At 46.7% G+C, this 21819-nt stretch overlaps 1 protein-coding gene across 3 annotated transcripts; it reads right to left on the bottom strand.

The window, feature by feature from the left end:
- Nucleotides 1-564: 564 nt before the first annotated feature.
- LOC139573685 (SWI/SNF complex subunit SMARCC1-like) lies at nt 565-19956 on the bottom strand. 3 transcript variants are annotated; one of them, XM_071397419.1, is made up of 26 exons: nt 19723-19956; nt 18502-18621; nt 18170-18255; nt 17777-17951; nt 17600-17669; nt 17073-17142; nt 16885-16960; nt 14993-15118; nt 14620-14738; nt 14378-14511; nt 13698-13757; nt 13530-13567; nt 12329-12450; nt 12144-12215; nt 11863-11976; nt 11436-11589; nt 10971-11141; nt 10612-10870; nt 10209-10370; nt 8933-9015; nt 5033-5174; nt 4771-4940; nt 4225-4359; nt 2560-2827; nt 2242-2358; nt 565-2141 (listed from the first exon to the last, which is right to left on the bottom strand). In XM_071397419.1, the coding sequence occupies exons 1-26, from the start codon at nt 19906-19908 to the stop codon at nt 2050-2052; spliced, it is 3321 nt and encodes a 1106-aa protein (XP_071253520.1). In that variant the 5' UTR covers nt 19909-19956; the 3' UTR covers nt 565-2049. The 3 variants fall into 3 exon arrangements, with proteins under 3 accessions (XP_071253520.1, XP_071253522.1, XP_071253521.1); XM_071397421.1 differs by having other exon boundaries at nt 8933-8988; XM_071397420.1 differs by having other exon boundaries at nt 14620-14714.
- Nucleotides 19957-21819: the final 1863 nt, after the last annotated feature.

Below are 21819 nucleotides of genomic sequence, written 5' to 3'. Positions count from 1 at the left end.
ATGGCACTAAGTGGGACAAAAAACACCCCTCCCCACCCAAGACAATCGCCCCTCATCCCTCTCAATAACATCCTCCTGGTCAATCTCCATGGGCAGAGAAATCCCCCCTCCCGCCAGATTACAGTGCTGGCTGCTTGGGATTAGGGCTTAAATGACATCCGGATGAATAGATGCTGTTATCATTTTTCCTCATATGCATTTGCATCTGCTGCATTAGAGCCTAAGCAGCAAAACAACCACACAAAGACCATCTCTCCCCTGTATCACTTTGCCCTAGACCCTTCACCAGACAAAAGCTGATTGTTTTGCATCCAACAGTGTTTAATATGAAATATGGCTTTAGTTAACAAGCATAAAATGATTACCCCGAAATATGTATAGAGAAAGATAGGAAGGAAAGAGAATATTCTGAACTATTTCTCAGGATAATATGACCATTTCGACATGCTCTAGTCTCGGTATTGTAGTCGCTCCCTGAAATAATACAAATCTATAAATTCAATCAAGTGTAAGCACGAAATCCAACATTTTGTTCAGAATAAAATGAACTACTGAAAACAGACATCACTTAATACAAAAACAATTTATTAGACATTGTCCAGGTCCAAGTACCAACAGACCTGAATAAACAATAAAATAAAAAAAATGCTACAAACTTCCAAGAACAAAGATAACTCAAATCTACACAAAGTTTATTCTTAAAAATACATGACCATAAAACAAAAAAAGATAGAAGATGTAAGGGGGTTCTGATTATTTGTGATATAACAGACTGGAAAGACCTTGAATGAGGAAGTGTGTGAGAGACACTGTGTGTATGTGATATTCTACCTGAGGGGGGGTAACAGTAACGCAGCAGTCACGTGGGCAGCGAATGAGAGAGGTGTACTAGAGGTAGCAGAGGGGTGCGCAGAGCAGAGAGGTAGCTAGCAGAGAGCAAGAGCAGTAGGAGGCAGAGGTAGCAGAAAGGTGTAGAGGGGTGTTGAAATGAATGGAGATGGATGAAGAGAGGTAGCGGTAGCAGCTACATTATCAGCACCAGACCAGCTAGAAGCCCACTCCACAACTGAGGAAGAGCACATTGTTTTTAACTACAACTATATCACCATACCTAGCTCACTAAAAGGATGGATGAATGTCAGTGGGATTTTAGGCCTGTGTGTGAGCAGCCTCCAGTGTACTAGAGCAGGGTTCAGCTAAGTGTGTGAGTAGTACAGTGCTATGCCTGGCTGGTGGGGGCTATGGGTATGAGTTATGGGCCCTCTGGACACCCCCATCGATCGGTGGTTTGACCCATGTGATAGGAGGGGCGGGGGGCAGAGCAGCCGAGCAGACAGTCAAACACCTGTCTCTGCTGTACGCACATTCTGCTCTTCTGACACACCAACAACGAACACACCAACAACGAACACACACTTTGGACTACAGTGTTTTAGCTTCAGAAGAGCGAAATGGAGAGGTAGATTCTCAGTGAGAAGAGTGTGTGTGTGTGAGGGGAGGGTTACTGGCCCCCTCTGTGTGTGTCGAAGGAACCTTCATGATCCCATTCATTACAGTACACAACACACGTCCCTAAACGATCAACTAGCCCTCAAACCCAACTAGCTCCCCCTGGTGTTGTGTTGGGGGGAAGATGTGAGGGAGGGGGAGGAAGAGAGGGGGAGTTGGTGATGCGCTGAAGGAGAGGAAGAGACTACTGTGTCATTCTAAAAAGATGAGGGAAAAGTGAGTTTTCAGATTTCCTCCAGGAATATCAGCTTCATATTCTTTTAAAATAGAGAACACACACAATATATTCTTAAAAATGACTGGGAGGAGCCTATCTGATCTGCCCCACATCAGACTGATTGAGGAGAAAACAGTGTTCTTACTAGGAGGGTCAGAGCCACAGCCCCCTTGACGCTGTGCCCTGAGAGGGAGGTGTGTGTGTGTGTGTGTGTAAGCCAGGAGGAGTTTTTGGAGTTGAGAGAACACCCAGCCAGTAGCAAGGCCATCAATGAGCTGAGGTTTTATAAGAGGTGAGTGTGTGTTTGTTTGTGGGCAGGGATCTTAGCTGTCAGCAACTCGTGCTGGGGCTGCCGCTTGAGGTCCCACAGACGCTGGGGGCATACCATCAGCCTGTACAGGCGAGGGGCCAGGGTCTGAGGACAGAGAACACACTGGTTTGAGAATGGGACACACCAACACACACACTTTCTGGCTGAATAGGATCTGGAAGGCGGGTACGGATAGTGTACTCACACATGCCGTTGGGGGCTCCAGGGTGGCGGGGACCCATCATGGGAGGCATGCTGCCAGTGGGGGGGCCGCCAGGCATCATGCGTCCTGGTAAGGGTTGACCGGGCCCTCCCATTGGTCCTAAACAGAAGGAGAGGCTTGGTGAGACTCTTGGCCTAACACAGAATCAGTGTGCTGGAACATGTTTTTGAAAACAGGGTAATGTTTCCTAGCTGATATTTGGTGTTATTCCCTTGCCTTGGAAATAGTTCCAAGACTTTCGGGGTCTTTGTGTGCCTCTTTGCTGAGAAATGGTGTGCTCCTGTGTGTGTGTGTCCTTACCTGTCTGTTGCGGGTGGTGGGGACCCATGGGGTGGAACCCGGGTCCGGGGGGGCCGTGTCCGGAGTGCATGGCGGGAGGGGGTCCGTGGTGGGAGGGTCCGTGGTGCATGCCTGGCCCTGGGGGACCATGGTGGGGTGCGGGGCCCTGGGCCGCTGTGTTGGCCTGCTGCTGCTCCATCTGCTGGCGGGCCTTCATCTCAGCATACTTCAGCTGCTCCATGTGGAAGGCCTGGCGCTCCGTCAGCAGCTGCTGCCTCTGCAACTCCAACTGGAGGGGGGGGGCATCATTTTATCATACTATTAATCAAGATTATCATTCCCCTTCACTTCTCAAAAGCCCACTGTCCACAAGTAGAAGGATGATCATTACTCATAGTATCACTTTGAAAAGATAATCATGTCAATAAAGCTAATTTAATTGAACAGGCAGAGAGAGAGGGGGTGATGATACAGAAACAGCTTCATTTCATGGATTGATAAATCAAAGAATGAAGGAGAGGAATAAGAAGAGAAAGGAAATAAAATAAAATAAATTAAGAGTATAGGCCATAAAGACAAGCTGATCACGATAGCGAACATTATGACAGAGGGGAAGAGCGGTACAACGGGAGAGGAAAAGCGATGGAATGAGACTGTGGGGAGGAAGAGAGGGGGCAGTGAAACAGGACCACTCTGGAAGCAGGAAGGAGAGGGGGAGCAATGGCTGGAAATGTCAATAAAGGGATTGATTTGCATGCAATAAACCACTAACACTCTCTCTGACACGGAATCAATGGGTGAATTCCATTACCAGAAACCCTACAGAGACACAGGGATGGAGAAAGGTGGAGAAAGAGATGGAAGGAGGTGAGGAAGTCTATTCCCTGTGTAAGTACATTTGTAGAGGAGGAAGAGTATGGAGTACTAAAGACAGTGAGGCGTGCCCTCATTTAGTGTTTGTATATATATGTGTGTGTAAGACGGAGACACAGTGTGTGTATGAGAGTGTGTATAACCCAGTGTTTTCAGCCTGTGGTAGCGGTAGGAGGGGGGCAGCCTGGGTGCTGTTCCAGAGGGTTATGTAACGACTGGCTGGCTTTTTCATGCACTATTTATCAGGCTGCGGTCCGCAGCAGCTCCACGCTTTACAGAGTTTTACACTCCTGACACACACACACAGCCTGACTTTCCAATGGACTAGAGGCCCACTATCTACCCAGTAGTTAGTTGACTAGCTTATTGTATTGCTCTTAAACCATGTGTATCCAAATGGGCACAGCAACGATGCCTGACCCCTCCCCAAGTGCTTTCCCTTCATAGGCTTGCATGCTCTTTACTCTACTATCCTCTCTGTACTCCGCAACTACCCCTCAAAATTACCACCCATTATTAATGCAAATGTTGTATATTGACACTTCACTTCCTCTGCTTATGTTGTATATATAGGCCCACTCCCAAAACCATCTATTTGTTCAGCCAAGTTATCCATCTGTCGTTGGCTCTCCCTCACACACATCTCTGAAATGCCTGGATGGGTGACAACTGACACTGATATAGATACCGCTACAATCCAGATGCAATCCTTTCACATCCCAAAGGGATCTGAAACTACAGGCACCTTCAACCCGCATGCAGTCCTCACATTGAACTACATTTCCCACAATCCACCTCGGGGCCACTACTTACAGCCTCTTTCTCTCGGTCCATGATGGTCTCCAGCTCCTCAAAGTGTCTGAGCTTGATCTCCAGCTTCTTCATCTGAGTCTCCACCAGCAGAGCCACCAGAGACTTGATCTTCCTCTCCTCCACCGCCGCCAGGTGCTACAGGGAAAGCGAGGAATACAGAGGAAAGAGATGTAACGGAAATATAAAGCGTTGCCTTACGGCCAAACTAGACTGGCCAGGTAGTATAAGCGTAGCGCAAGAGCTTTTGAGCCGTGGGCAAAACGGACACACCGATCAATGAGAGATGCTACACGGCAGCACAAGCATAGCATGAGTGAATGGAGCTGGCGAAGCATCTGTTAAGGGTTCACGTCTATTTCATGCATTTCGTTCCAAGTTTCCCCAACTGAAAAGCCGGCTCTCGCTTTCGATATCTGCCTCAATTTGCTACTTCTGGTTTCGAACGCCAAAAACAGAGCATACCGAAAAACAGCGCTATGCTAGCGGTGTAGTTTCGGGGCTCGATATACAAAGTGCTATCCCCTTGGCCCTCTGGAAGAAGCAAACCTTGGCCTTGGTGGCAGCTGAGGCGAGGGCAGCGGCGGCTGCAGTGGCAATGTTCCCCTCCCCCCCGTCCGGCTCTAGCTTCTTCCTCTCCTCTTCCTCCTCTTCCATCGCTCCCTGCTCCTCCTTCTCTTTGTCCTCTGAAGTCTCCATGGCCTCCTCCTTGTCTTTGTCTGAAAACGTTGAATAAACACTATCATTCAAGTCGATGCAGGACTTATACAACCCAAATACAAAATGTATATTCTGCTTAGATCTACTCTACCTGCTGTAGCCTTGCCCTCTCCTCCCTTACTCTCGCCCTCCTCCCGTTCAGACGGTTCGGCCGTCTCACTCTTCACCTTCTCTCCCTCGGCCAGCTTCTCAGCAGACTCACTGGGCTTCTCCGCCTCGTCCTTAGACTCAGCCTGAGACAACAGAGACAGGTAAGACTAAAGTGTTACACAGCTGATTATATTTACAGTGCTTTCGGAAAGTATTCAGACCCCTTGACTTTTTCCACATTGTAGTACGCTACAGCCATATTCAAAAATGGATTAAATAAATAAAATTCCTTAGCAATCTACACACAATAACAAAGCGAAAACAGGTTTTTCGAAATGTTAGCCAATGTATAAAATAAAAACAGAAATACCTTATTTACATAGGTATTCAGACCTTTTGCTATGAGACTTGAAATTAAGCTCAGGTACATCTTGTTTCCATTGATCATCCTTCAGATGTTTCTACAACTTGATTCGAGTCCACCTGTGGTAAATTCAATTGATTGGACATGATTTGGAAAGGCACACATATGTCTATATAAGGTCCCACACTTGACAGTGCATGTCAGAGCAAAAACCAAGCCATTAGGTCAAACAAATTGTCCGTAGAGCTCCGAGACAGGACTGTGTCGAGGCACAGATCTGGGGAAGGGTACCAAAACATGTCTGCAGCATTGAAGGTCCCCAAGAACACAGTGGCAACCATCATTCTTAAATTTAAGAAGTTTGGAACCACCAAGACTCTTCCTAGAGCTGGCCATGCGGCCAAACTGAGAAACCGGGGGAGAAGGCCCTTGGCCAGGGAGGTGACCAAGAACCAGATGGTCACTCTGACAGAGCTGTAGCGTTCCAGAAGGACAACCATTTCTGCAGCACTCCACCAATCATGCCTTTATGGTAGAGTGGCCAGACAAAACCACTCCTCAGTAAAAAGGCACATGACAGCCCGCTTGGAGTTTGACAAAAGGCACCTAAAGACTCTCAGACCATGAGAAACAAGATTCTCTGGTCTGATGAAACCAAGATTGAACTCTTTGGCTTGAATGCCAAGCATCACATCTGGAGGAAACCTGGCACCATCCCTACGGTGAAGCATGGTGGTGGCAGCATCATGCTGTGGGGATGTTTTTCAGCGGCAGGGACTGGGAGACTAGTCAGGATCGAGGCAAAGATGAACAGAGCAAAGTACAGAGAGATCCTTGATGAAAACCTGCTCCAGAGTGCTCAGGAGCTCAGACTGCGGTGAAGAATCACCTTCCAAAACGACAACGACCATAAGCACACAGCCAAGACAACACAGGAGTGGCTTCGGGACAGGTTTCTGAATGTCCTTGACTGGCCGAGCCAGAGCCCCGACTTGAACCTGATCGAACATCTCTGGAGAGACCTGAAAATAGCGGTGCAGCGACACCCCCCATCCAACCTGACAGAGCTTGAGAGGATCTGCAGAGAAGGGAGGAACTCCCCAAATACAGGTGTGCCAAGCTTGTAGCATCATACCCAAGAAGACTTGAGGCTGTAATCGCTGCCAAAGGTGCTTCAACAAAGTATTGAGTAAAGGGTCTGAAGACTTACGTAAATGTGAAAATAAAAAAAACTTGTTTTAAATACATTTGGAAAAAAATTCTAAAAACTTGTTTTTGCTTTATCATTATGGGGTATTGTGTGTCAACTGATAAGATAAAAAAAATGCATTTTTAGAATAAGGCTGTAACGTAACAAAATGAGGAAAAAGTCAGGAGATGCACCGTATATACAGGTCACACAGAACTGAGAAACACAAATGTAGGTGATATAGACCCGAGAAATACCAAACTGAAGACTATAGCCAGACAGCTCTCAATTACCTAAGGAGAAAAATATACAAAACCGAACAAGGCTCAAAGCTAATGCCCTGCATTTCAATAAGCCTGCAGTAAAGCCATCAGGACTAGAACCGGTGTGGATAGGTGATGGCTAATGAAGGTTAATGAACATTTCAGCCTCTACAGTGGTCACTGATGCATGGCGGACTCCTGCTAATGTTATCTGTGGCGTTACATTTGCACCGTGGCCTTCCTACACACAGAGAGATAGGGTGGATGGATGGAGATAGAGGGAAGAACAGAGTAAGCGAAAGATGGAAGGAGAGTAGTAAATGGAGGGGCAGACTGTACGACTGCCAGCTCTAAAAAATAAAGTTAAAAACTGTTTGACGTCTTCGGCGCACATATGAATGTATCCTACGATGTAACTGCAATGATGAGATAGATGTTGTTCTTCTTTGTTTTATTATCTCGCTGTCATACTGTGTTCAAACGTGTTCGATTTTGCCTTGCATTCTTGTTTCAAGAGGACCGCAATGGAAATAAGTCCCAGACTTTGTGTGTTATCCTCCACGATTTTACTCATGTACATAAACCCAGCAAAAAAAGAAACGTCCCCTTTTCAGGACCCTGTCTTTCAAAGATAATTCGGAGAAATCCAAATAACTTCACAGATCTTCATTGTAAAGGGTTTAAACACTGTTTCCCATGCTTGTTCAATGAACCATAAACAATGAATGAACATGCACCTGTGGAACGGTCGTTAAGACACTAACAGCTTACAGACGGTAGGCAATTAAGGTCACAGTTATGAAAACTTAGGATACTAAAGGGGCCTTTCTACTGACTCTGAAAAACACCAAAAGAAAGATGCCCAGGGTCCCTGCACATCTGCATGAACGTGCCTTAGGCATGCTGCAAGGAGGCATGAGGACTGCAGATGTGGCCAGGGCAATAAATTGCAATGTCGGTACTGTGAGACGCCTAAGACAGCGCTACAGGGAGACAGGATGGACAGCTGATTGTCCTCGTAGTGGCAGACCATGTGTAACAACACCTGCACAGGATCGGTACATCCGAACATCACACCTGCGGGACAGGTACAGGATGGCAACAACAACTGCCCGAGTTACACCAGGAACGCACAATCCCTCCATCAGTGCTCAGACTGTCCGCAATAGGCTGAGAGAGGCTGGACTGATGGCGTGTAGGCCTGTTGTAAGGCAGGTCCTCACCAGACATCACTGGCAACAACGTCGCCTATGGGCACAAACCCACCGTCGCTGGACCAGACAGGACTGGCAAAAAGTGCTCTTCACTGACGAGTCGCGGTGTTGTCTCACCAGGGGTGATGGTCGGATTCGAGTTTTTCGTCGAAGGAATGAGCGTTACACCGAGGCCTGTACTCTGGAGCGGGATCGATTTGGAGGTGGAGGGTCCGTCATGGTCTGGGGCGATGTGTCACAGCATCATTGGACTGAGCTTGTTGTCATTGCAGGCAATCTCAGCGCTGTGCGTTACAGGGAAGACATCCTCCTCCCTCATGTGGTACCCTTCCTGCAGGCTCATCCTGACATGACAATGCCACCAGCCATATTGCTCATTCTGTGGGTTATTTCCTGCAAGACAGGAATGTCAGTGTTCTGCCATGGCCAGCGAAGAGCCCGGATCTCAATCCCATTGAGCACGTCTGGGCCCTGTTGGATCGGAGGGTGAGGGCTAGGGCCATTCCCCCCAGAAATGTCCAGGAACTTGCAGCAAGTAACATCTCACAGCAAGAACTGGCAAATCTGGTGCAGTCCATGAGGAGGAGATGCACTGCAGTACTTAATGCAGCTGGTGGCCACACCAGATACTGACTGTTACTTTTGATTTTGAATCCCCCCCCCCTTGTTCAGGGACACATTCAATTTCTGTTAGTCACATCGGTGGAACCTGTTCAGTTTGTCTCAGTTGTTGAATCTTATGTTCATACAAATATTTACACATGTTTTTTGCTGAGTTTATATGGCTTTTTCAAGTTTTATGTGAGCTGTATTTTTTTGTGGTCGAATTAATAAACTATGCTAAAGACCTCTCGCCCCTGGGCCGTCTCACCTTGTCAGGCTGCTGGGAGTCGGAGTCTGTGTCCACCTTCTCGGTTTCTGCTGGCTCTACAGCGACAGAGAGAGAGGGAGGGGCTTAGAGTAGAGGGATAGACAAAGAACAAGACATTTCTCAGAGAAAATGATCACAAACAGATTATGCATCATAAGTAGACGCTCGCCATGACTCGGACATTATTTTGGGAAACAGTGAGCGAGTCGATGCGGAGTGAGAGCGCATGCATGTGTGTGTTTGAAAAAGCATGTACGCATGTGGGCACGTTTTTTACTATGCGAGTATTGACCTGTATGAGAGATGGTAGACTGCTTTGGGGAGGGTATTGAATGCATTTAAGCCATTTATTGGTTGTTGATGCGTGTATGTGTAACATGCATTTATTCATGTGTAATTGCCGATTGAGCGATTGCTGTGTGTGTGTTCCAGGCATCGAGGCCGTGGCACATGGCATAGTGTGTTGACCCAGTTTCAACCCCTTCCCCCACGCCCCATCTGCCGTTCTAATCCAATAGACAGCACGACAGCCGGGCACAGACATATAACACACTCTGAAGAAACCTCTACGTTGCCCCCCCCCCCCTTATTGGCCATCTAGATTTCAGCTGGCACCTCAAAATGTTCTGGTGAGAATACACATCTGGGTTTACCCACGCGAGTGCACACACACATGCAGGAGGTAAGAATAAGGTCTAGGTGACCTGCGGACAGCTGGCTACTAGCAGCCTCGCCCTAACCTGTTAGCTGTGGTCTGTGTGTGTCTTGGTTATTTGCTGCCCTCCGCTGGTAACACTCAGTACTCCATCTAAATGTGGGGGTGTGTATCTGGGTGGATATTTTGTGTGAGTGAGTATTGCATGCATGAGTATGTTTGATGTATGTGATGAGAGAATGTTTTTGTATGTTTATATGAAGGCCCGTGTGTTTACGCTATTCTATATGTATTGCTATTTGATACTGTGACTTTATTGCGATTCTATGTTCCAAACATATCGCTCACCATATGTCTTCTGCAGAGGGACAAGAGAGCCATGAGAAAACAAGTTTTGATAAGTCATGGAAATAAAAGCGCTAATATCAAATTGGCTCCCAATTTAAAAAGATGGAGAATGAGCTATGAAGGAAAAATACTGGAGTTTTGGTGCAGGTACAACCAACTGTGATAGTTTGAGTACGCACAAGAGTATTTTTTTTTAATCTACCTTCGCTAATGTGCGACTGTGTGTGTACGTATATCTGAATGCATGTGTTCTGTTCCGAGTGTGTGTGTTACCGGTCTTCTCGGGCTCCTCGGGGGCAGTTCCTGCGATGCCGCTGCTCTCCAGGCCATAGGCGGGGTCTACCTTGCCCGTGCTGCGGGCCGCCTCCTGCACCTTCTTCACATGGGCCTCCACCAGCTCTGCTGGCACCTCCTCACGCACACGGCTAAACTCCTCTGGAGAGAGAGGGAGACACTGTAGTTAGCTACAGACTCACACCTTGTGATAGTCCCTCCACACACACAGATATGTTCAAACACACAGCGATATTACACACACACACAACCGTATCATTACGACACACTACATGCAGCGTGAAATTACATACAATTGAAAACACATTTTATTTTGTGAATAAACACATTGTGATAAAACACCCTTGCAAATGACCCACACACGCAGCCCCACAACACGTACCCAGGGCTGCCTTTGCGGCGGCGGAGGCCACACGGGGGTCCACCACGGAAGCCAGGAAGGCCACGGTGCTCATGACAGGGTTGCCTGACTGGCTGAAGGGTACGGGCTGGTAGGCCAGGGGGCCCAGGGACGACTCAGAGTTCTCCAGGTAAGGGTCCTCGATGGGCAGACGCAGGAAGTGCAGGATACACTCGTCCTGGGTGCGCGAGCCCACGTGCTCCGACACCTTGTTCCAGTCGTCCTTGTACATCTCCAGAGCCTGGTAGGGAGGAGATGGAGGAATGAGAAGGGCTCTGATAGGCTGGTAGGTTTTAGATTATGTTTGTGATTGGTCAGCTGGTCTGTTGTGACTGACGTACCTCCAATAGGAGCAGAGTCTCCTGCTCGGTCCACTCCCGGCCGCCGCTGGTTCCTTTACTCTTGGGGTTCTTCTTGGAGTAGAGGTCGTTACGCAGGCCAAAGTTCTGCATGTCAGAGGGCTTGTCTTTGCCCTTCTCTGGGAAGTTGAGCATCTGCTGGCCGGAGGGGATCTAGAAGGCCGGAGGAGAGACAGGGGAGGAGGTTGAAAGGAATCACACTGTGGTCAGAGAATGCAGTGAATACCCTCACACAATCGCTCAACATTTGTGACCCATTAAATCATCAAACTCAATGGTTACAGACACACAACGCCTGTATGTGTATTTGGATATAATTCGCTATCGGCACTAACAGGCTTGGGTTTAAAGACCCTTCCCCTAGCCCCTACTCCCTCGGTATCCAACGACCTGAAAGGACTGGATAGGTGAAAGCAATGTGACCAAAGCTCCATGTAGTTATCCAACCTGTGGGGGGCGGTGGTGCATCGGCGTCAGGCCAGAGGGGGTGTCAGCCAGCACGTTGAAGTGGGGGGTGGGCGGGGGGCCCATGGGGAGGGGTCGGCTCTCAGCATCCACCTGGTAGTTCACCAGCCCCCACTGCTCCAGGAACGCATGCACCCTAGTAGTTAGATACATGCAAAGAATATACTCCACAATCATCACTCTTGATCAGTGATCTAGAGCAAGACAAAACAGTCCAACTAAACCTGGGTCGTATTCATTAGGCACCAAACAGAAAGAATCTGACTGGAACTATAAGGGACAACCTAAACTAGTCAACAACAAAAAAAACGCATATTACAAAGCGTTCTGCACACGGTGTGCTCTGACGAACAATGACCTAGCTTCTGCCCTAAGGAATCCATTTCATGTTAACCCCTTAACCCTTCACCTCATGACAGCACACACGTCTCCGGTCAGGTTCCTGCGGCAGGAGGTGGAGGTCAGGTACTCCTGGGGGTTGAGCCGGTACGTGTCGATCATGAAGTTACGGTAGGCCAGGTATCTGACAGACACAGACACATTTTTACAAACAAACCACTGAATCGTTGGAACAAATAAGGACGTAATGTGTTAGACAGCAATGGGGGTGTGTGTATGTACGATGAAAAATTCTTAGTGAATTTAATGGGTTGAGTGAGTTGTGTGTGGCAGTGTTCTTTGCGGACTCACATTTCTGGGGACTTGGACTTGTTCTTGCCGTTGAAGAACTCCGGCAGTGCACGCCTCTCAATCTCATGGATACTGAAAGGGGGGGGGATAAACTCAGACACAAACATAAAATACAGCCCAACACCCCCACCCAAGACACACACAATACACTACCCACACACCAAGAACAGCGGGCCCATCCTCACCAGTTGTAGTCGAACCAGGCGGCGTAGCTGGGGATGATGATGTGGTGGGTCTGCTCGGTCACGTTGTCCTCGCTGGAGTCGATGAGGCGGTTGACCTCGGCCTTGCCCTGCTCCTCCTCCTCCTACAGGGGGAGACAGAGTCACACAGATGAGATCAGGTCAACATAGGCAACCAAGGAGAGCAGAATTTTGGCTAGGGGGTAGGTCAGTTTCTATTATATACAAATGGAGGATAAATGTCAGAAAAGCAGGATATCCAGATTCATCTGGAATAATCCCATCCCAAATGTAGGAGAACTGAATCAGAATGAGACTGGGTCTGGTGCTACTTTACTGCTTACAGAACAGGACCTGGTTTCCCAAAAACATCTTACGGCTAAGATCATCGCTAGAACCTTCATAGGGAGCATCGTTAAATCTCTGAGGTGTTTCCCCAAAACCATCATTAATAACGTTGCACTTGAAAACGCTCGTGATCTAATGCATGCATCAGACCAATCATAGAACAGGGAAGTGCGTCGTCAGATGCTTTATTTGCACTCCCGTGTCACTTCTAGACCTCCGCTAAACATAGACTGATAAACCACGTGGGTTTATGTGACCGCCGATAACTTCAGAACAAAGTTGACTACAAATACAAAAGGTGCCAATATCTTTGCGATGGATACAAACAAGCGACATATAAAAACTCAACTGAGTAATATTTTGCTACTCGTAGGCTACTGTCTAATTTGCCTCAATATATTTCATGATGTGTAGCCTAACGATGTGCATTGTCATTGGGTAAGCATTATAATAAGCGGACTCAATATTTACAGCCATAAGTGGTAATAGGAGCTGATCCGTCATCAGTTTTATGAAATAATTATAATTTTAAGGAAAGATTTGAATGGAGAAAGACGATTCGAGACAAGCACTACCTTTCTTTCAATCCTATCAGACCTAAGTTCCATCGCTATCGGGAAACCGGGCCCAAATCTACAAATGGGTAGACATTGCTTCTAAACACTGACACCAGGTCAGATATTTTTCCATCCCTCTTCTGGATATGCTAAGAAGCGGGGGTTAGGATCATCTGATCCTAGATCTATCAATGACGACCATGGTTGTGGATGAATAGGGAACAGTTTACAATGAAGATGGAGAAGAGACAGCATTTAGAGGCAATCATTAAAGGTTTTTAAGGAAGAACGGGTGTTACCTTGCCTCCGGAGACCACAGAGTCATCCTCCAGATCATCTGGAAGACCGAGAGGGGACGTTATGACATCACTCTATCCATTGCTTGACTCAATACATCTCGGTGATTGACAGTTTAGTACTGAGACAGGTAGATACTTAAACACTGAAATAGTTCTGCACACACTTACCCAAATCAGCCACTGCCCCTCCCTTCACGGGGGTGTTCTCGTTATCTTTCTTAGAGTTCACTGAGGACAGGGAAGAAGAAAAATAGGCTGAAGAATAGCCAGAGAGTATGGTAAGGGTGAATACACTAACAGTAGCTATAGGCTGTCTCTTCTTTTGTAGGCTCTCTTTTCAAAAGCAGCCACGGAAATAGATACAGAGTAGGGAGGCGGGGTTGCAGAAGTGGGACATTGCAGGTGGGACTGGGTCCAAAAAGACCATTTTTAGTTCAGTGTGTTTGGCTTAGAGCACTTTCAGCTGGAATAGCACTCCCTTCAATGCACCACTGAAGAAAGTCCCCCCCGGGCAATTCCATGCCATCTTGGCAAGGACAGAGTGTACGTGTGTAACAGTTTGTTCCTCTCTGAATTAGAAAACAACTAACTGCAGTTACTACAGAGATGAATAAACTGCATGTCAACATGGTGACAAGCATTAGATGGATGCACTGAGAGAAAGAAACAGGACCATGAGAGAGAGAGAGAATGGGAGATTTACAACATGTGATTTAGAGTGACTGAGACAATGAAGGAGGACGGGGGGAGGTAGGGTGAGAAAAAGAACAGAGTGAAGGATCGAGAGGGAGGAGAGCAGATGTGGGAGAGGGAGACAACAAGAGGGATGAGTTGGACAATCAACTGACCGTTCTTGGGCAAAGTGACCTCCTCCATGCTGGGAACAGGCGAGGGGTCCTCCATGTCCTTGGTCAGGTCCTCTTCTTCCTCCTCCTCCTCCTCGCCACGGTGGCCACGACGCTTCCAGTGAGACCCAGGGTTCCTGGGGACAGGAGGTCAAAAGGTCAGTGAAGTTTGCCCAAGACACTGATCCAGGGTCAGTTTAGTGTTTTTCTCCCTAATGGCTAAGGTTATGATTTGGGGGACTCACCCCTTCTTGCCGCCCTTCTTGCGGGACTCAGCTGGGGTGGTCGGAGGAGATGGCGAGCGCCTCCTCTTCTTCCCGGCGGCGTTGGCCTTGCGCTCCTTGCGATCGGGTGTACGGGAAGACTGATCAGAACCACGAGGGATGGCCAGATGAGAGAGAGAGAATGAGAAGATGGACCAGTCTCACACAGAGGGGAGCGGGGGGGAGGAGAAGAGGGAGGATGTGGTGGTGAGGAGAGGAGAGCTCGAAAGGATGGGTGACACGACACAGACAAGAACAAGACAACAATCCACCGTGCAGAGCCCTGTGGTGCAGCAACTCACCGAGACACACATTTCCTAAGAATCCATAACGCACACCTCAGAGTTTGGCCTACCTCCTCCTCCTTTGGGAAGATCCTCTGGCGGAAGCTCACAGTCTTCTTGTTCTCGTCCACCTCATAGTCTTCCTCATTCATCCACTCGTTGAAGGCGTCGGTGTCCAGGACCCATTTGGCATGCACCTGGGAGAGGAGAGGGGAAGAGGAGTCGAAACTAATCCACTACTCAAGGGTGGTGTTGTCTGCTAGTACTTTTCAGGCTGGAGGCGGGGGTTGATTTGGCATATACAGTGGGGAGAACAAGTATTTGATACACTGCCGATTTTGCAGATTTTCCTACTTAAAAAGCATGTAGAGGTCTGTAATTTTTATCATAGGTACACTTCAACTGTGAGAGACGGAATCTAAAACAAAAATCCCGAAAATCACATTGTATGATTTTTAAGTAATTAATTAGCATTTTATTGCATGACATAAGTATTTGATACATCAGAAAAGCAGAACTTAATATTTGGTACAGAATCCTTTGTTTGCAATTACAGAGATCATACGTTTCCTGTAGTTCTTGACCAGGTTTGCACACACTGCAGCAGGGATTTTGGCCCACTCCTCCATACAGACCTTCTCCAGATCCTTCAGGTTTCGGGGCTGTCGCTGGGCAATACGGACTTTCAGCTCCCTCCAAAGATTTTCTATTGGGTTCAGGTCTGGAGACTGGCTAGGCCACTCCAGGACCTTGAGATACTTCTTACGGAGCCACTCCTTAGTTGCCCTGGCTGTGTGTTTCGGGTCGTTGTCATGCTGGAAGACCCAGCCACGACCCATCATCAATGCTCTTACTGAGGGAAGGAGGTTGTTGGCTAAGATCTCGCAATACATGGCCCCATCCATCCTCCCCTCAATACGGTGCAGTCGTCCTGTCCCCTTTGCAGAAAAGCATCCCCAAAGAATGATGTTTCCAGCTCCATGCTTCACGGTTGGGATGGTGTTCTTGGGGTTGTACTCATCCTTCTTCTTCCTCCAAACACGGCGAGTGGAGTTTAGACCAAAAAGCTCTATTTTTGAATCATCAGACCACATGACCTTCTCCCATTCCTCCTCTGGATCATCCAGATGGTCATTGGCAAACTTCAGACGGGCCTGGACATGCGCCTGCTTGAGCAGGGGGACCTTGTGTGCGCTGCAGGATTTTAATCCATGACGGCGTAGTGTGTTACTAATGGTTTTCTTTGAGACTGTGGTCCCAGCTCTCTTCAGGTCATTGACCAGGTCCTGCCGTGTAGTTCTGGGCTGATCCCTCACCTTCCTCATGATCATTGATGCCCCACGAGGTGAGATCTTGCATGGAGCCCCAGACCGAGGGTGATTGACCATCATCTTGAACTTCTTCTATTTTCTTCTATTTTCTAATAATTGCGCCAACAGTTGTTGCCTTCTCACCAAGCTGCTTGCCTATTGTCCTGTAGCCCATCCCAGCCTTGTGCAGGTCTACAATTTTATCCCTGATGTCCTTACACAGCTCTCTGGTCTTGGCCATTGTGGAGAGGTTGGAGTCTGTTTGATTGAGTGTGTGGACAGGTGTCTTTTATACAGGTAACGAGTTCAAACAGGTGCAGTTAATACAGGTAATGAGTGGAGAACAGGGGGGCTTCTTAAAGAAAAACTAACAGGTCTGTGAGAGCCGGAATTCTTACTGGTTGGTAGGTGATCAAATACTTATGTCATGCAATAAAATGCAAATGAATTACTTAAAAATCATACAATGTGATTTTCTGGATTTTTGTTTTAGATTCCGTCTCTCACAGTTGAAGTGTACCTATGATAAAAATTACAGACCTCTACATGCTTTGTAAGTAGGAAAACCTGCAAAATCGGCAGTGTATCAAATACTTGTTCTCCCCACTGTATATATAAAAAACATTATACATGACTGGATGCTCGATCCTCACCTTCCAGGGCTTCTCAGAGATGGGTGGGTCCTCCACATCCCCCTCCACATCGCTGGTGGACACCCAGGTGTCATAACTGACCACACAGAGAAGAGGGGTTAAAGGTCAGTAACAGGTCACAGTGGGTGAACGTGTAAGAGGACAGAGTGAACCAGCAAAGCTGAAGTCTAACGGTGCCAGTCTCTCACCTGTCTGGGTACATGCCCCAGTGCACCAGCACCTGCTTGTCCTTACGCATGACCGGACGCAGCCACTCCTCTGCAAGACAACCACACACCTTGCTATCAGCATATACACACACATCCTCAAGTAATGCATACCGACTACTGTATTAATAATAGTATATTACTGTATACACACATTTCACTTTCTTTGAAATATGATGAGAGTAGAGTAAGCCTCAGTAACATGACCATAAGGAATTAGATTCAAAGACTACAGCACAATCCCGCCTATACCAGTGTATAATAAATAGATATATATATATTTTTTTTACATTTTAGTAATTTAGCAGACGCACTTATCCCGAGCGACTTACAGTAGTGAGTTCATATAGTTCTCTGTACTGGTCCCCAGTGGGAATCGAGCCCACAACCCTGACGTTGCAAGCACAATGCTCTACCAACTGAGCCTCATGGGATCAAGCAACAAAGTAGGTGATATATACATTGCATGGGTAGCTTTATTTCCTTTCTCAGTAGCGCACATTACTTACCATCCTCCTGCTGAGTTGGAGAGGGGTAGATATGATGGGTGGCCTTAGACTTGTCCTCGGTGATGGAGCCCTAAAGGAAATAAGTTAGGAGAGTAGCTTACGATGCTATTTGAATGTCTGGCGAGTGGTGACACAATCCTACCATTGGTTGGTGTGATTTGGGTGGGCGTGTCTTACCTGGTGTCTCTTGATGATGTCCTTCAGCTTATTGGCCTGCTTCTGCTCCATGTCAGGCACCAGGAACACGGTTGGTCGAGTCAGGCAGTTATTCTGAACCAGGGTCTTCTCTACATTCAAGAACATCTCTACATTCCTGTCCATCCTGGAGGGGTTCTGCAAGTCAAACCTACGCCTGCACAGATAGGAGGGATAGAACATGTTTTTGTTACTTACAGTCTCAACTCAACAGGGCATCCTTATTTCCCCTCCCTCTCTTGAAGCAACCACTACCTTCTATGTGATTCCATAGCAGAAAGAACATTTCAACTATTCATTCTACAAATCATATAAGTGATTAGTCCAAGGTGGGAATGATGCATTTTTTAAGTATTCAATCAAGACCCTACTCACCAGCCCTGCTCGCTCTTGAACTTGTAGGTAGAGCCCAGGATGTGACACAGAGGACCCCCTGCCTTGAAGTCCAGGAAGCTCTTGGTCTGATGAGGCAATACAGAAGAAAAGGTGAGGGACGTTCACACAAGCTGGCTAAGATAGATAAAGACAGGGCAAACTACTGTGACACAAAATGTGCAGAAGTGATTGGGAAGCACTCCAACCCTCTATAGCCCATTCTTCCCTTGCCCAAAACGTTATAGGATTCACTTCAATTTCACTGTGTGTGTAGGTCCCGTCCCTGTCCCAACCTGGGCAGGTGTAAAGACGTGTGTGGAGGAGATACTCACAGGCAACTTGGTGAGGGCAGGGTTGTTGACCCTCCGTCCGAAAGCATCTTCCTGGAACTGAAGCAGCTGCACCACCAGCCCTGCCAGGGACTTATTGGAGGGAGAGTCTGCCTGTACATACTAAGACACCACAAGACCACTGTGTTAGTCATGGAGGCACACTCATGTGTGACAAAGGAGGGATTGAATATTGTGAGACCACAGAAGTGTTAGGCTACATGGTCAGACAAACACATGGCAAATGCAGGCACACACAAGATCTCATGAGTAGATAGCTCATACTATAAGACCAAAACAGCAGCCTTTCTTAGGTAAATGCAGGGTGATATGACATCACTTTTTTTTTCAGCGAGGCCCCTTCACTGGTCACTGAAAAGTGTCTTCCTGGTTTCAAGAAAATAAATACAGTAGAAAATAGTTTACAGTAGCTAGCTAGCTACTTCTTTCAATACAGTTGTTTTGGGAAATCCATGACCACGCGGAGATGTTTTGATGGTTTGCTGCTGTCAACAAAGGCAGCCTTTGCTTGGTTATGTGTGGAACACAGTTGGTCTCCGAGCGCAAAGTAGTTCGGGTACACGAGGTAGTCGAGGTTTCCCATCAAGACAATTCAGCTAATTAGCTAGACATAAATGGCCCAATGATCCGTCTGCTATTATCTGGTCAATCACAATGTTACCAACCGTTACCGTAGCTAACTAACGTTAGTTACATCAGGTCCCGTGCCTTACCGGATCACCTCAATGTTTACATCTATGATACCGTTTCAAAACATGCTAATATTCTTACCAACCGAAGCTAGTTTCCGTTACGTTAGCTAGCCAGCTACGCTCAGATAGAGTCAGATGAAAACAAAAGTAATTACGTTAGCTACCTTGCTACCCTAGATGGGTAGCTTACACAAACAGACAACTCTTCAGCTAGTGTGTTGGCCGTGTAACAAAATAAACGGACGTTACGCTAAGGCTGTTCAGTTAGCAGCTAACGTTAGTTAGCCTAGCTATCTCTTGACATGTAATGTTCATGTAACGTTAGTTGGGTAATGTTGTGATGGACATCTTTAGATGCATGAAGCAAACTATCTATTAATATCTAGTTTGCCACAAGTACCTAATAGGAGCAATATATTGAAAGAGATATCTAGATAGCACTTCCATTGTGCTACAGACGCGTGCCTTGATGTTGGAAATCAAATGGAGGTTAAAACCAGCACTCGCTAACCTTTTTGTAGTGTTTCCCGATCCATTGGCGCACCGAATCGATCTGAGAGACCGTTTCTGCGCTCTCCCAGTATTTCGAGGAAGGACCTCCATCTTTCTTACGTCCCACCGCAGTACCGACGCCCATAGGGCCGGCTGCTGGTCCCCCTGAACCCGTTCCACCCGCTGCAGTTGCCGCTGTCGCCATTGTTTCTTGTCCTGTCCGCTGCTGTTTCGCTTCTCAACCGCGTCACTCACCAAGCAAGTTTTCGAATAAAAACTGCGCATGCGCAGATTTGTACATAACACAAAGTTATTGAATCTCGCGATAAAGAGGGTTCATTTGGGAAGGGTCAGTGTGAAGGTCAGGGTTGGAAATGTCGTACACATTATATTAGGAAATCTGTCGTTATGAACACATATGAATATAGAGGTCTCCATTTTTAGACAAGTATTTTTAGCGTGGTCGTTAATATAAAAACACATTTGCCCCGCATAGGTATTTCATTTCGAACAATAAGGATATTTTGTATAGAAACAGGTCTTTATTTTTTATTAAGAACTGGTTTAATAATCATATCCTGCTGGTGAGTCAACTTTTTATTGCAGAAGGATTGTTACTGAATTATGAGGATTTTTTTTTTTATCTCGTTACAATATCCCTGTTACACCTAGAGAGTTCGCCGTAGTCTTTGATGCTATTCCATCTGGAACTCTCATGTTGTTTAGAGGTGTAACCAGACCTCACCTTCTTGACCTACGCTCTCTTAATCCAGTAGACTCTCCAATAGGAAACGTTTGTTTCTCCTTGCTCCCTCAGAACAACAGATCTGTATGTACTTTATTTCAAAAGGATATTGTATCAATTCCTTATGTCACAATTTACTGGAATACATTTGTCAATAATATCTGTTGGAAAAAAGTATTACCACACAAATACCTACTTGTTAACAAGGTCAAAGAGGTCTCTTTCAGAATGATCCATAAGTATTATCTGTGTTATATTCCTTTATTTACATAGATCACATACATAAATATATATGTTAGCTGTAGGTTGCTTTGGGATAAAATTCCCATATTGTATTGTTACTAACATAAATCATAATATATCATATTTTCTTCATTTGCTCTGTAGGAGGTTCGTCATATGAAGGACATTCAAGTGGATGTGACCCCTAACCTGCAATAGGGGCTCAGTGGGGTGACAGACATCCTGTAATGGATCTCCAGCTAGTGTCTGAGGACCTGGAGGAGGCTGTGTCTACAGCTGTGGTTCAGGACAAGCATGGTAACCTAACCTAACCTCACTGTATGAAGGATTTTATTGTTATGGATAGTCATCTCCAATCTGTTCAAATATCACTGTTGTTGATAACACACATTACCATGATTATTCACACTTGTCTTCCTATTTCCACATAATCTGTCATGGTTCCCCACCCCAACAGGGCATAAAATCAACCTCTCTTTATTGCTACTGCTAATACACCCAAATCCAACAGCTTTCGAGTATCTTATTTCTTTTCTTCTAACCCTGAATGGCAACTTTTTATCCTAGTACACAAGCATGTCACTTTATCCATCCACACCCACTCTACTGCCGCATGGCCACTGCGGCTGAGACTTGCACCCTCTCGTTACAGGTATTGCAGGTAACCAACCCCACCCGGGTCTTACCCCATAGGTACCCGCCTGTTCGGGTTTACCTTCCGGGACTTACCATATACCACAAAGCTACGACCGGTCGATATACAATGGGATTACTGAATAAGCTCAGGCTTTCTAGGTCCGTACCCTATAATTGGTTCAGCCTACGACTCTCATCTCCCCAAGATGTCAGAATTAGTGATAACAGGTGTAGGAACTGTGCCTACCTTGTTTCTGTTTCACTGATTCAGAATCTCTAGTTCGACTGCAAATCGTGGTGAACCCTGCTCGCAGTGCCAACTGTTAGGTTCTAATTCTCAGAGTAAAAACTCGACGGACACTATGAAAGCTTAAACCAAGTTTATTCTTCCCAGAGGGTCAAGACAGCTGCATTAGACAAAAAACATATTCACACAAGCACTGATATTTAATCCTTTCTCCTATGCTGAGTCTACTCCTACACCTCTGAACA

Source organism: Salvelinus alpinus, chromosome 4 (assembly GCF_045679555.1).
Source record: "Salvelinus alpinus chromosome 4, SLU_Salpinus.1, whole genome shotgun sequence".
NCBI classification, from domain to species: domain Eukaryota; kingdom Metazoa; phylum Chordata; class Actinopteri; order Salmoniformes; family Salmonidae; genus Salvelinus; species Salvelinus alpinus.
The sequence above is the reverse complement of the archived record's forward strand: the minus strand, read 5'-3'. Positions and strand labels throughout refer to the sequence as shown.

What these genes read in the sequence shown, in the direction of transcription:
- LOC139573685 (XM_071397419.1), bottom strand. Translation starts at nt 19,908, where the DNA reads ATGGCGACAGCGGCAACTGCAGCGGGTGGAACGGGTTCAGGGGGACCA. An exon ending in CTGCCCTCACCAAGTTGCCT is followed by an intron (nt 18,256 to 18,501) that starts GTGAGTATCTCC and finishes TTGCCTCATCAG; the next exon opens with ACCAAGAGCTTCCTGGACTT. An exon ending in GCCTGGTTCGACTACAACTG is followed by an intron (nt 12,216 to 12,328) that starts GTGAGGATGGGC and finishes CCCCCCTTTCAG; the next exon opens with TATCCATGAGATTGAGAGGC.